General features: G+C 40.8%; 1 protein-coding gene across 3 annotated transcripts in view; it reads left to right on the forward strand.

The window, feature by feature from the left end:
- Window positions 1–14,560, forward strand: part of SFSWAP (splicing factor SWAP) — a 93,575-nt gene that overhangs the window by 12,817 nt on the left and 66,198 nt on the right. For all 3 annotated transcript variants that reach the window (XM_063454371.1, XM_063454373.1, XM_063454372.1), the window contains 4 exons: window positions 5,049–5,125; window positions 8,193–8,415; window positions 8,821–8,942; window positions 14,039–14,171. In XM_063454371.1, coding sequence (XP_063310441.1) covers window positions 5,049–5,125; window positions 8,193–8,415; window positions 8,821–8,942; window positions 14,039–14,171 — 555 coding nt within the window. The remainder of the gene's footprint in view (window positions 1–5,048; window positions 5,126–8,192; window positions 8,416–8,820; window positions 8,943–14,038; window positions 14,172–14,560) is intronic.

Below are 14,560 nucleotides of genomic sequence, written 5' to 3' on the forward strand. Positions count from 1 at the left end.
AACCTGCTGATATATCGAAACCTACCAATAAAGCCTCTTAAGCCTCCTATCTGACCTGAGCAAGATTATGACCGTTAAAATGTCATGCAGAACGATGGGGGTTGGGCCAGCCACCCAACGGATCAGACGCTTTTGGTCTGAGCTCCAGCGCCTGGACTAAACTTTCGGAGCCAACTCCGTACCACCAGCACCCACTGACCCACAAAGGTGCCCAAACTACCCACAAGCTACAGGGGAGCACGAAGGTACCAGCATCGACCCAGCACGGTACCGGAGTAACCCGATCGAGGTTTGAGGCCTACCGGGCTTGAGCTGGGACGAGACGGCCGCTCTCCCAGGTCTCCGAATGGGGTTTGGCTGCCCTCCCCCCCCCCCTGGACCGGTGGGGGTTATCCCGGTCCACACGGGCAAACCAAACAACACCAGCAAGAACATGGAGACTTAGAGCTCGACATGGCCGCCTCACTAAAGCCAGAACGCATGGGCACGTCCATGATATCACCTGCACTTGGGGAACCGTTGGTAGCAGCGTTTGACCGCGTCTGTGACCTATTCTGGGCAAAACTAAGTGTAACGAGACTTACCTCCACTATTGATGAAGAAGTGGCACCTCAGAGCCGTCCTGACGCTCGACCCCGAGACCAGATGCACCCCCCACGTGGCACTCGAGAGAAGCACCCCAGGGGAAGGCACAGGAGACCGGCACGGCGGGGGGACCCACCTTATAAAGCACAGCAGGCTCACTTCTTACTCCGCTTGCGGCCACAAGCCCATTCTGCCCGACCACAAGAGCGGATCTCCCGACGCCCTCGGACCAGACACGGGGTCCCCGCCCAGCAACAGGGACGCCGTTGGCGGCAGCAAAAATCAAGGTGGGCTGCAAATGGGCCCTGCCCGGAGATGTGTCCCAGGACCACCAAGTGGATGAAGATGGGGAGAAGCCCTCAGGATGAATCAGGGGGGCTACCAGAATTGCCCATCTTTACACCTACTGCATTCTGGTGCCTCAGCAGACGGTGCTTCGCTTCCCTAGAGGACTGCATCCTGCCAACTGTGGGCATAGGCTAAAAGGGACTTACTCACGGGGACTGTGTATGTATGTGCCAACTGTCTTCCAAATACCTACACGATGTAAAGCTGTCCCACTCTGCTATCCCCTAATGGGAATATACGTCACCTAGAAATGTTTAGCCTGGCATAACTGATCATTTAAAAGCTATGTTAAGCGTCCGGCGAGTTACAGCAGCCTACTTACTTGCATCACAGCTAGCCTGCAGTTTAATTTTGCCACACACACTCCACATAGCCTGCACAAAGCCAGTAAGACATGTTATTTTAAGATATAAAATATTTCAACTCACATACTCTCTAAGTGTGCGCAGCTATTGATCCTGTAGTCAAATGTCTATGCATGTTGCCCACCCATCTAAGCGTGAAACCTAAGCCTGAATCACTCACCCTTACTCTAACGCCACTGCAAAATAATCATATGCCTAGAAAGTTAAGCGATATCACTCTGTTATGTTACCGAATGCCTAAACAAAGTAAAGCTATACCATTTCTATCGTTATATATAAAAAAATGTGCTTGTTCTACCTTATACCCCTATGTTCAACTGTTCGTATTGTGCTAGAGGACTGCCTCTGGGGTACCTCACAAGCAACTGTCTTTTGCCTACGCACTACAAAAATAAAGAATTATAAAAAAAAAAATGTCATGCAGAACTAAAAAAAATAACAATTTCTCAATTTTTTAAAATATATTTATTGAAAGTTTTTTTTAAGATTGTATCTTGTACATAGACATATAGACATCATATAACGTACAGCAAAATTAGAAAAAGGAATAATTATAAATATGTAAAAACTCAATTTACAGTTTACAGACATGTACAAACTCCATCAAAGGAAATGTCTCAATTTTCATTTAGCAAAATTGCCCAAAAATACTGACGTTAAAGATGAAGACATTACAATACAAAACATATAGGTATAAATCCTGGGTTAACTCATTGGTCGGTTCACAGGTTTCAGGTCAAATCGGCTTTAATTAGTGGTTAGTTGTAAAGTTTCCAACCATTCATTATAGTTTTCTTGTTTAATTGCAGAATGTAGGATAGATCCATACAGATCTCTTTCCTTGCGCAATTGATAAGATAGTTGGTTTATTAAGTGCTGGAAGGGTAAACTTGATTTCCATTGTCTAGCTATTATTATTATTTTAGCTGCTAAAAAGCAATCTGTAGCGAGGCATTTTAACGATAAAGAAGGGATGGTCCTATTTAAATGTAATCCGGCATCCCCAGGTTCTTTTTTAAAGTTTATTTTAAATTGAATTCTAAATAGGATGTAAGCCCAAGACCATAGTGGGTTTTCTAGTTTACAATACCACCATATATGTAGAAAAGAACCATCTAAACCTCCGCATCTCCAACAATGTGTGGATTTTGGTCAGGATACATTTTTGAGAGCCTATACGGAGTTAAATACCATTTATACATTATTTTGTATTGACACTTTATCAAATTCAGACAATGAATGTGCTTTTGTATGTTCTGAAGAATATAACACCATTCATAGTCAGTTATATCTATATCTAAGTCATTTTTCCACTTATCAACAATATATAGCGTTTTTTGCGAGTTATTAAATTGGCTGCTTTGGAAGTTATTTTTTTTTACCTCTAGTATAATTGAAAATTGATCAAATTAATGATTCAGATTTAGATCAATTTCCTAATGGAGCTTGATTTAAAAAGTTCTTAATTCTCAGATATGAAAAAAGATATTTATTTGGTAGTTGTAATTTGGTTTTAATATCAGCAAAAGGTAAGCCTTAAGGGCTTAAAACTACGGGGACCTGGCACCCAGACCACTTCATTGAGCTGAAGTGGTCTGGGTGCCTATAGTGGTCTGGGTGCCTATAGTGGTCCTTTAACTCCACACTTAACACAAGTAGCTGTGATGTCTGTGTACTAATACTATTTCACAATACATAAGCACATTGTAATTGTCATCTTTCCATACTAAATTCCAAATATATATGGACCCATGCACTCTGTTGTACTAATAACTAGCCTCAAAGTATGCTTGCTCAAGAAGTATTTATACCATAAAGAGAGAATGCACAAAATAAAAGGAAAAATTAGTGTAATCTTCCTGGTCACTGCTACAACCTTTGATGAAATATAACTATTGTGCAAAACTACAAACCCAAAATTGCATAAATAGACTGTCCCTTATGGATACTTCAGAATCCCATCTCCAGATCTCCTTAGTTAACCCTTGTACTAATTTAACAAGTCCTCACAATGTTTAAAATAAACTCCCTATTCAAATGTAAGAAACTATCTCTGTGAACAGATAAATTCTTTATAAATGCCTTTGGTTATTTTGCACTTAGGAGATCTCTAATGTGCCATTACAGAGGGATCTTATACCATTTTACTCATATGTGCAGTATTGAATCAGACCGGTTTTCTGTACATGGTGCACTGGGCGTGACTATGAACGCCAACTTATCTTACCAGCAAGACTGCTACCCATTGGTTGGATAAAAAGGTTGTTTGGTTTGTTCTGATATTAGTGAATTTGAGGCTACCCTATAGGCAAACAGGTGTTGCTCAAGTCTCAGATCTGCTAAACACAGTTTCTTGCACATAACATAATTTTAGGATCTCCCGGAATATAAAGAGTAATCCATGCCTGAAAGTTTTAGCATTTTTTTTTTTTTTTGTGATCTTCTGAATTCTCAGTTTTTGCTATGTGTACATAATGCACCCAGTCTCTCCAAAAAAAAAACAGTCTGACAGTCAGTCTGTATCTTCAGCATTCATTTGTATGGCATGGCTTGCAAAACCCCACCTTCTCTGACAAGTTCACTGGGAATGAGTTATTGGCTGCATATCCCTTAAAGGAACACTATAGTCACCTAAATTACTTTAGCTAAATAAAGCAGTTTTAGTGTATAGATCACTCCCCTGCAATTTCACTGCTTAATTCACTGTCATTTAGGAGTTAAATCACTTTGTTTCTGTTTATGCAGCCCTAGACACACCTCCCCTGGCTATGATTGACAGAGCTTGCATGAAAAAAAAACTGGTTTCCCTTTCAAACAGATGTAATTTGCCTTAAATAATTGTATCTCAATCTCTAAATTGAACTTTAGTCACATACAGGAGGCTCTTGCAGGGTCTAGCAAGCTATTAACATAGCAGGGGATAAGAAAATTTTAATTAAACAGAACTTGCAATAAGGACAGCCTAAATAGGGCTCTCTTTACAGGAAGTGTTTATGGAAGGCTGTGCAAGTCACATGCAGGGAGGTGTGACTAGGGTTCATAAACAAAGGCATTTAACTCCTGAATGGCAGAGGATTGAGCAGTGAGGCTGCATGGGGCATGTTCTATACACCAAAACTGCTTCATTAAGCTGAAGTTGTTCAAGTGACTATAGTGTCCCTTTAATCCTCTGGGCTGGTATTTATGGAATACATTCAGACTTCATTGGATACAATGAGAACCTCTTGGCTGGCTGTGCAGCCTCATTGACTGGAATATATATATATACCCGTTAATTTATTACAATTATGGGTCGGTAAAGGCTGGAGAGTGATTTCAACCATGTATCAAGCTGATTACTGTTTCATTTAACCAATAACAAATTCTATTAAGTCCCTGAAGAATATGGATTGCCTTTGCTGTGTGACTAAAACATGTAAACCTGAGATTTGTAAAGGTTCTACAGTTACTGCAATAAGTGAGCTATGCAGCCTCTGAATCTATGGTGGAGTCATAATTTGACCCTTTTAACTTTATGAAATATCAAAAACGTCAAGCAGTGGATAAGAGATCTGTATTACTGTGCAAGTAAATTTTCCTGAATTGGGAAACTATGAACCAGCGGCCCACTCAACATAAGCTGATAACGTAGCTCTATTGCATAATCCTGTAAGTAGAACTTGATGTAATTTGATTTCTTGTTGCTTGAATTGTATACATTTGTGGTGGTCTTTTTTTTTTTTTTTTTAATTTTTATTATTATTATTCTAGAATCAAGTGATGCAGAAGACAATGAGGAGCCATTTATTGCACCAGATGGGTTAAATGTTCCGTCCGATGTTGAACTGGTATGTTGCGTACCTAGTAAACTATATTATTATTTATTTATTTATTGCAGTCAATACTGTGTGAACTGCTACTTCTGGCATGTACTAATATATAAAGGGGGGGAAAACAATTTCCAGTACAAAAATAAATGTCTGAAAATTTCCCGTGCATTTTTTGTAAACAACTTTGTTTACATAGAATTGTGTGAAATGGTTACTGCTGCAAATGCAGAATATCTCTGAAAAGTGGCAACTTTGGAACTACAACAGATAATGTAGTTTCTACATGAATTCAGTTCAGACCTCCTGTTATCAAATGCATAGCTGGCATTTACTGGGGTGATTAAGAGGACCGTTTTACATGCAGATATTTAAATAGTGTGTGCCTATGCAAAGCTAAATCTGTCTTTTACATATTTGGGGAAGACAGAGTCCCTTGCAAATATATGCGATTCCACTGCCTGTCCCTGTGGGTACTGTTTTGCTTCTAGCACATGAGAGGATGCAAGTGCAGCTATAGGGTTTGCCAAAATTCAGAGTATTGTTCGACAGGTAAATAACATATTTGTTAGTAGTTTAAAATTTTTTTTTTTTTTGGCATGTACATATAAAGGAGTCTTGGGAGATTCCTCGTCGGTAATTTCATATAGGAATGAGTAAAAGTAGTGAAGTTGTATTTTCAAAACAGAAAATATCATTTCAAGAAATTCACAGATTAATAGGCTGCCATGTTCTCCTGACCTTTCAGCTCCCAATTACTTCATCTGGGTATATTTGAAGGAGAGGATGTACGTGAACAAACCACGCAAACTTGAGTAGCTCAAGGAGAATATCTGTGCAGAAATTCAAGCACTAGAGCCTTAAATATTAACTAATGTTCTGAACAATGCAATGAAAAGCCTGACTTTGCGTTGTGGAAAATGTAGCTCCTTTAAAAACAAGTCTTCTTTCGTATCTAGTCAAACAAACCTCCATCTGTCAAGCATTCATTGCATGTTTTACCATTGGAAGAAAAAAATTTGATCCTTAAACCCTACTTTGAATTTTGACCCACCCTGTAGATGTTTATCCACCTACTTTAGAGACATTATCCACTTACTTTAAAATGTTCAATCTATATTGTTCTTTTGTAATTACTATCACAATGTACTCATAAGTTTATTAGAAAAATTAATTGTGCCCATGCATCCTTAAGTATGTTGTCCAACTAAGGTGCCAGTTGTATGTGTGATTTGCATTTTACCTCTATAGAGCGAATACTTTTACATATAACCTCATAATTACATATCTAGCTCATGTATAAAGTCAGCAGTAAAACTAATGATGCCACAGCTTTAGAATATGACACACCTATATCATTCTATCATCCTAAGTAAGGCATCCCACAAAGCCTAAAATGCAACTAGAAGCTAGACCTTGGGACCAGGCAAATATTACATATGGAGGCTCTTTAGTCTTATTCCAATGGCCATTTGAATATATAAGCTCACCAGCCACGTCAAGGCAAGCCTCAACAGGTGAGTTCCTACACTAGCCATTAGATATGCTGATATCAGCCAAGAATGTCCAGTGAGACAGGAAGGGGTATTTTATAAACCCTTTAACATTTAACCCTTTATAGGGCTTCTACACATTCAATAAACTTTGCTGGTATCAGACAAAGTTTAAACGTCTCTAATGACCTTAGAGAGGAACCTCTAGTGACCTCTAATCACCTTGCTGGTATCAGCCAAAAGGCAAATTTCTCTGAGACAGGAAGGTGATTTGTATATGTTATAGCCCTATTTAGGGTAAAGTATGTAGGGGTTTATAAAACACCCCTTCATGTCTCATTAGAGATGTTTAAACTTTGTCTGATACCAGCAAAGTTTAACGTTCTTTGTTTTTACTATGTATTTTAAGCTGTTGGATACTAAGCTACTGCTGCTGTATCTTTGTGTTTAAATATCACATATGCTGAGTTCGCCATTGTATTTATATATAATTAGCATTTCTAGAATACAAATATATTCAACAGTGATTTAGAACAGGGATTTTTAGGGTAAAGAAAGCCCTGCTCAAACAAGCTTACAAACTAATCGGGTTTGAGTTATGGATATATATATTTATTATTGTCTCTAAGATCACTTACTGATAAGGTGATCTGACTGGGATTCAAAAATGGGTGTATTGGAATCACAAGTGAGGACATATTTAAAACTAGATTTGCAGTCTGCCTTGTATAGAGTGTATTTTATATACTGAACCTTTGCAAGTTCACTACATGTCTACTTTACCAGTATCCTCTGCAACAAGCCCATTTAATTTGAAGCCTGCAGCTTAAATGGCCAGTTTTACGTGTACCCCATCAGCAAGCCCATTTAATTTGAAGACTGCTGCTTAAAGGGACAGTTTTACATCCACCCTTGCAACAAGCCCATTTATTTTGAAGACTGCAGCTTAAAGGTACAGACTGAGAATCAGAAGCTATTTTACCGGATTTCCTTCATCTTGGTTACTACATTAATTTACTATAACTGTTACTATTTGTACCTGTAGTTAACTACGGTATAATTTTGTACTTGCAGTTACATGTAATTATTAATAATCTGGCTGATAGTGTTTTGGTTGGTAAATATTGTAATTGTATTAGACATATGGCCAGTCTGCTCACCCACCACCTCTACTCTTTAGGGCCAGTTTTACATCCACCCCTTCAACAAGCCCATTTAGTTTACTCGGCTCAACCCTCCCACCATGGTTCCTTGTACCTATATAGTATGCTCTTCCAGCTGTTTGGAACCACAGCCAATCGCCTCCTTATTACCTTCACATGCTATCAGCTGCTGCAGTTATACCATTAGCTCTCTGCCATCATAAATTCCTCTGCTACCTTTTGTCTCCTCTCCCCAGTTTAACCCTTAGATTGTAAGCTCACGGGCAGGGCCCTCTACCTGTTGTATCGGTCTGTTCTTATTGTATTGTCTTTTTCCCCAATTGTATAGTGCTGCGGAATATGTTTGCACTTTATAAATACCAGTAATAAATATTATGTTAAAATTTCCATACATGGGGAACTAATGAGAATTCTGACTTGTTAATTTTTCAGCCACCGACAGCAAAAATGCATGCAATCATTGAACGCACAGCCAGCTTTGTCTGCAAGCAAGGTGCTCAGTTTGAGATTATGCTAAAAGCTAAGCAAGCTCGCAATTCGCAATTTGACTTCTTACGTTTTGATCACTACCTCAATCCATACTACAAGCACATTCAAAAAGCTATGAAGGAAGGACGATACACTTCACAATCTGATAAACAAAATGAGAAGAAAAGTAAGTTTTGCAGCCTTAACTTCTGTGTGAAAACTGTCATGCTCCTCTAACATGTCTACATCCGATCTTGATTTCAGAAAACACCTTTCTGCCCTGCTTTGTTGATACTCCCTTTGTAGTTCGTAATAGAATATATTGGTTGGCTTATTCCCAAATTAAACTTTCAGACAGTTTACAAACTGGCTTTGTTGGTCTTATAGCCCTTTCTAATGTCCACAGTTTGTAGTAGCTAATGTGGAAGTATGTAGAAGTAACTTATTTTAGCATATCTATTCCAAGTAGAATGACTGCAAGATAGTGCATAAAGTGTTTGACAGTTTGCTCTGGAGCAGAACCACAGACTTCTAGCACCATAGCTACTACAGCACACTGCACTCTTTCTAAAAAATACAATTTCCCTTGCAGGTTCATTATTAAATACAGCAGATGATGATGATGAAGAGGATGATGACGATGAAGGAAGTGATTACCTACATCCAAGTCTTTTTGCCTCTAAAAGGTGCAGCAGACTTGAAGAGCTTACAAAGGTATGAGTTAAAAACACATGCAGGGACTTTTATTAACTATGTACTTTATTTATCTTATTTTTGTAAGTTTTTATTTTTGTAAATTAGACAATACAAGTAAAAAGGCGAGGATTATAAGGAAGCATACAGCAATATGCATTGATAATAAAATCAGGATGTGCAATATACTGCATTAGTAGTACTAAAAGTTCAGGTAGTATAAAAATGCTGATAGTGTCATATCATACCTGGTGATCTAGGAACACTATATGGCAATACAGTACACCCGCGTAAACCAATTTGTGCCTGTACAAGCTACATATTCTCAGGAACCTTTGATGTTCACGTATATGATTGTTGTATGTGGGATCACCTTATACCTTAGAGAGCTTTTGAGTTTTTCCGTGCCCAAGGATAAATTGAGAGTAACGAGTGGATGTGAAAATTTGTTGGTGACCTCGGCCCACAGCTTCGTGAAGACTATGTGTTTGATTGCGGGGCAATGTAGTATGGGCTGTCAACCCGGGGTGTGTACTATATATATGGGCAGGGAATGGTGAAACCAGGGTTATATCAAAGCAGAAGGCTTGGGAAGAAGATCTGGCTATTGTATCGTGGGATTAGGGGATTAAAGGTGAGGAGGTTAAGGGGGGTGGGGGCAGAGGGGAATACCACACAATTACCCAATCCCTGTTTTGTCACGGGAGTGGACCGGGTGAGTAGGAATATGTTAGGAGAGCAGGCTCAATATTCTGCTGTAAACCTTATCCATGGTTCCCAGACCTCCCGGTAAAGTGTGTATTTATGGGAGATGGAGTAATGAATCTGAATCTCCTCAATGGTTTTGAGCGTGTCTATCTTAGCAATCCATTCCCTTACCGTTGGGGCATCAGGAGTTTTCCATTTGACTGGAATGAGGAGGTTGGCTGCTGTAAGGAGGTGGGTTATGAGAATTGTCAGTGCCTTGGGGAGAGGGCAAGGTAGGATTAAGAACACTAGTGAATGTGGTATGTGAGGCAGTTGTATTCCTGTCACTATCTTAGTCATTGTCACAATAGTGATCCAAAACCTTTGGGTTAGCGGGCAGTGCCATCAGATATGTGCAAGGGACACTCCAGGTTGAGAGCACTTCCAGCACACATCCAAAGTGTTTGGGAATAAACTATGTATTTTAGAGGGAGCGTAATGCCACCTGGATATTCTCTTCTAACCACTTTTATGAATGTTGGTGCAGATTGAGTTCTTGTGTATTTGTGTGAAAACAATCTTCCATTGAGGTGTTGTGTGCAGAACGTTTAGGTCTGTGGCCCAAGAGTCCGTGAATGGCAGTAAGGGTGGGATATGGTCAGCCTGGAGGAGTTTGTAGAACGTCGAGAGCTGTCTTGTTTTAACATTGTGGGTTTCACAGAGTGCGAGAACACTTCAGTAGAGTGGGATTGGCCTGGAGGAAGTGGGTCACCTGTGCAAAGTGGAGTTTTTGCATCATAGTTGGGGCATTAGGTCCTGTTGGACTGGGGAGGGATCGTACGGAATGGCCTTCTAGTATGGAGCACAGTGTCATGTATGGCCGGTCGGGCTTGCGTTGGAGTCGTTGGTAGGTTATGGCTTGTAGCCCCAGTGTGAAAAGTGGGTTGTGTGTGATAGGGTATAAGGGGGATGGGTGGGGGGAAATGTTCTTGGCCTCACGTATTTTTGCCCACATCCGAAGTGCGATAGGAGAGCAATACCGAAGGAGTTTCTCTTTGCCAAGGGGTTGTGTGGAGAGGGACTTGGAACATGGAGCTTTCCAGCATCGTCCACTGGCGAGCCGGTGGGAAGATGGTACATTCGTATATTCAAGATAACATAATGGCCTTTATAGTATCTTTCCATGTGGGGTAGACCCAGGCCGCCACCAGACTTGTCTGGTCAGGACCTCATTCGGGATTCTCGGTTGTTTGTGCGCCAGGTTATCTGCGAACTTTGAGATTTTATACTATGTGTGTTGCATTTGTATACCTTTGATGGGGTTATCTCTGATTCCGTTCAGGAAGGTTTCTAAGATAAGAATAAAAAGGAGGGGGGAATAGACACCACCCTTCCTCCTTCCATTTCTTATGTGTACTGGTGGCATGAGTTGCCCATTAATCCGAATCCACGCAGTTGAGGTTGAGTAAACGACCTGCAGCCAACGCAACCAGTAGGGACCAAAACAGAGTTTCCGCATTGTTGCTAACAGGAGCTTCTGTTCCACGTTGTCGAACTCCTTTTTCTGCGTCGACCGAGAGGAGGAGGCTATCAGCCAGAAGGCGTTTTGCTATGTAAATCAAATTCAGAAGTTTAGTGGTATTGTGTTTAGCTTCTCTATCAGGGACGAAACCCGCTTGATCGGAGTTAACCAGGGTTTGAAGCAAGAGTCTCAGACGATTGGCCAAGATATTCGTAAGTATTTTCAGATCAAGATTTAAGAGATATCTGGCCGTAGCTACCACAGTTGGTCAAGTCCTTGCCGGGTTTGGGAATAAGTGCTAAATGTGCTTCTAAGGATGCCTTGGGGAGGGATTCAGTCCATGCTAGGGTTCAAGACCAGCAGGAAGGAAAGTCATGAATGTCTTATAGTATTTTGCTGTGTAGCCATCCGGCCCTGGGCATTTTTCCCCAGTTGGAGATGTTGTATGACCGAGTGGACTTCGTCAGAGAATATTGGGGCATCCAATATCGGCAGGAGGCTCATGGGGATAGTTCGTTTGATTCCTGAGTGTGAATGTGGGCCGTGCGATCCCTATCTGCATGGGGGCATGGTAGGGGAATGGGGGGGGAAGTAAGGAGAATTTCGGGGGTCACCCAGGGAGTCCCAAGCAGTCACTGGATGTAATGCTACATGCGTGACCGGGAGGAAGAGGTCATCTCTGGAGGTGTCACGGTGCCCCTAGGTTTGCTCTGGTACTGCTGCCTGCTGGTACGGCTGCATGGGTGCCAGCGGGTATCTCTGTAGGCATCTTGGCTTAGTGCTGGCTGGTGTTGGCGACCTGAAGGGATTGTTGGATCTCATGGCAGCCCACAGGCGTCCGTGTATAACGGGGTAATCTCTGGATCGTTAGTGGTGCACAGGGGCTCGAGCTGGATCTCCATACGCTGCATACACCGGGTCTGTTCTCCTCTTCTCTGGGGTCGGTTGCCATCTGTTTCGTTGTTGGCAGTCTCTGTGCATTTGGTGTCGGCACTGGGCCATACCAGTCTGGAATCTGGAGGTCAGGTAAGTCCATCTCACGCAGGAACACTGGTACATCTTGGATTGTTGTGATGGTGTGTGGGACTCCCTTGTAGGTGGCGGTTAGTGAGAGAGGGAAGCCCCATCAATAGCGCAGGTTCCTGGATCGGAGTTGATCAGTAATGGGTTTCAATTAGCCATGACAAATCTGGATATATTGCAAAAGGGGCATTTTGGTAAAGTAGCGGCTGTTAAGTGTTGCAGTTCTTCCAGCACTTTGTTTTTACATTCAAAGTAGTGAAGTCTGCAGACCACATCACGAGGCACTTCAGCAGGGGTGCCATGCGGACGCAGGGCCCTGTGAGCCCTATTTAAGGCCACTGGAGTATCCGTGTGTCGGCCTTAAATTAGGTTGAAAAGTTCTTGAAGTATGCCGGGAAAGTATTCACGGTCCTTTTCAGGGAGGCCTTTCACTCTCCGGTTGTTGCGCCTTCCCCTATTGTCCAGATCGTCCAGGGACTGCTGCATTATTGAGAACTGGTTGTTGTGTGCTGTCATAGTTTCCTGGAGCATTCTGATCTGCGCCTGCATGGCGTCCCTGTCATCTTCTAAGGAGGAGACTCTCTCTTTGGTGTGTTGAAAGTCTGCCCCAATAGCATCTAGCTTAGTTTGAAATGCGGCCTCTAGTTTGTTCAGCATGAAGGCCAGATCTTGTTTGGATGGAAGTGCTGTGAGCATATCCCTGATATGTGTCCGCCTGGACCCTGAGGAGCTTGACGGCGTGGAACATGGCTGAGGTGAGTCCGGCCCAATATTAAGGCTTACCAGGTCTGGTGGCAGTTGGCTCCCCCTGGTTTACCATTCATTCTGCCTACTTAATTTAATTGACGCGGAAGGAGAATTGCCACACTTATTATAAAGGAGGGTGTACTGTTTAAATGTATTTTTATTTTTTTTCGCAACCATCACAAGTCTTACTGTTTACATTGTGATCCCCTTGCTCTAATCTCTGCATCATTTTGTTTTATTCTAATGTTTCTATCTGCAACCTTGTCTTTACAACATGGAAACAGTCCTATTTATATCTGTGTATAAACACATGGAAAAGGTCTGATTTAATCAAGCTCATGTAAACATCCCAACACTTTCACTCCGATATATGATAATATATTCACATAAATATAGCCCTTTTAAGAGATTGCAAATGCAAGCATTCAACTTAGAATGCATGACTATAATTGGACATATGCACAACATGCAAGTTTATTTCACCGGCTACATGTATTAGGTCAACACATGCAGATGTTTATTAATATTGTAGCCATTATAGTATTACTTAAATTGAAATTCAGTGTATACATTGCGTCCCATTCATTGATATTAAATTTTTTCACTTCGGGTTCTATTCTGGAAATATTATCTTCTATTAATGTTGCACCTACCAGGCAGCTTGTCTCATTGGCATTAATAATAATGCATTGAATGGAATTCAGAACCTTGTGAAGTCAAGAAAACTAGTAGATGTTGTGTATATTCCTTGTAGTACCCAGTGGTTGTAGAATCTATACCATTTTTATTTTCAAGAGAAACAGAGTTCACAAGTGAGTTTATTTATTTTATTATTATTTTATTTTTTTAGAGCATCTCTGAGCACACTCAACTGTTTTGGGCAAGCATTTGTGTGGCTCAAGGATGCTATGAAAATAAACTGGTTCTCACTTGTGAACTCAGTTTGTCACTAGCACCAAGTGTGTCTTTCTTGAAGTTATATCATTTTAATGTTGTTAGAGAGCAGCAATACTGTTGCGCAACAGCAAGTGTGACCATTTAACCATTCTTCTTTTAATTTGTTTCTGCTTTTGTAAGTTTTAAAATATGATTTGTTAAAATCTGTTTTTGTTCTAAATGTTTATTTTGTACTTTGCAGCCTTTAAAAGTGATTGATCCAGATCACCCCCTTGCAGCTCTGGTCAGGAAAGCTCAAAGTGAAAGGTTGGCTTCTCAGTTAGCGGCAAATAATGTACCTGCTCAGGTTGCTGAAACGGAAAGCACCACTGAATGTAAGTTAAATTATATATTTTCAAACATTCATTATTATGAATGTAGCACCAATTTCCTTTTTGATCCTTACTTTGTTTCAGATAAAATACCCTTGTTTTAAATGTTTGTGTTCTTTTCGCTACTGTAGTATTGCATTTTAGCATATTGATCTTACGCAATGATGAACTCTCTTGGGTTCAGCTAAAGTTGTTTGGTACTCCATTTAAAGCCCAGGGTTTTTGTATGCAATGTCCAAAAGGCTTATTTAGAAGTGCGTTTATGTATATGTGTGTAAACAAGACCCACAGGGGGAGGGGGGCACTATAGTGTTAGGAATACAGTTTTTTTTGTTTGTTTTTTGTTTTTTTTCATTTTCTTACTAATGGTTGCCTTGCTAGTTGCATCTTGA

Source organism: Pelobates fuscus, chromosome 5, assembly GCF_036172605.1.
Source record: "Pelobates fuscus isolate aPelFus1 chromosome 5, aPelFus1.pri, whole genome shotgun sequence".
Classification (NCBI taxonomy): Eukaryota; Metazoa; Chordata; class Amphibia; order Anura; family Pelobatidae; genus Pelobates; species Pelobates fuscus.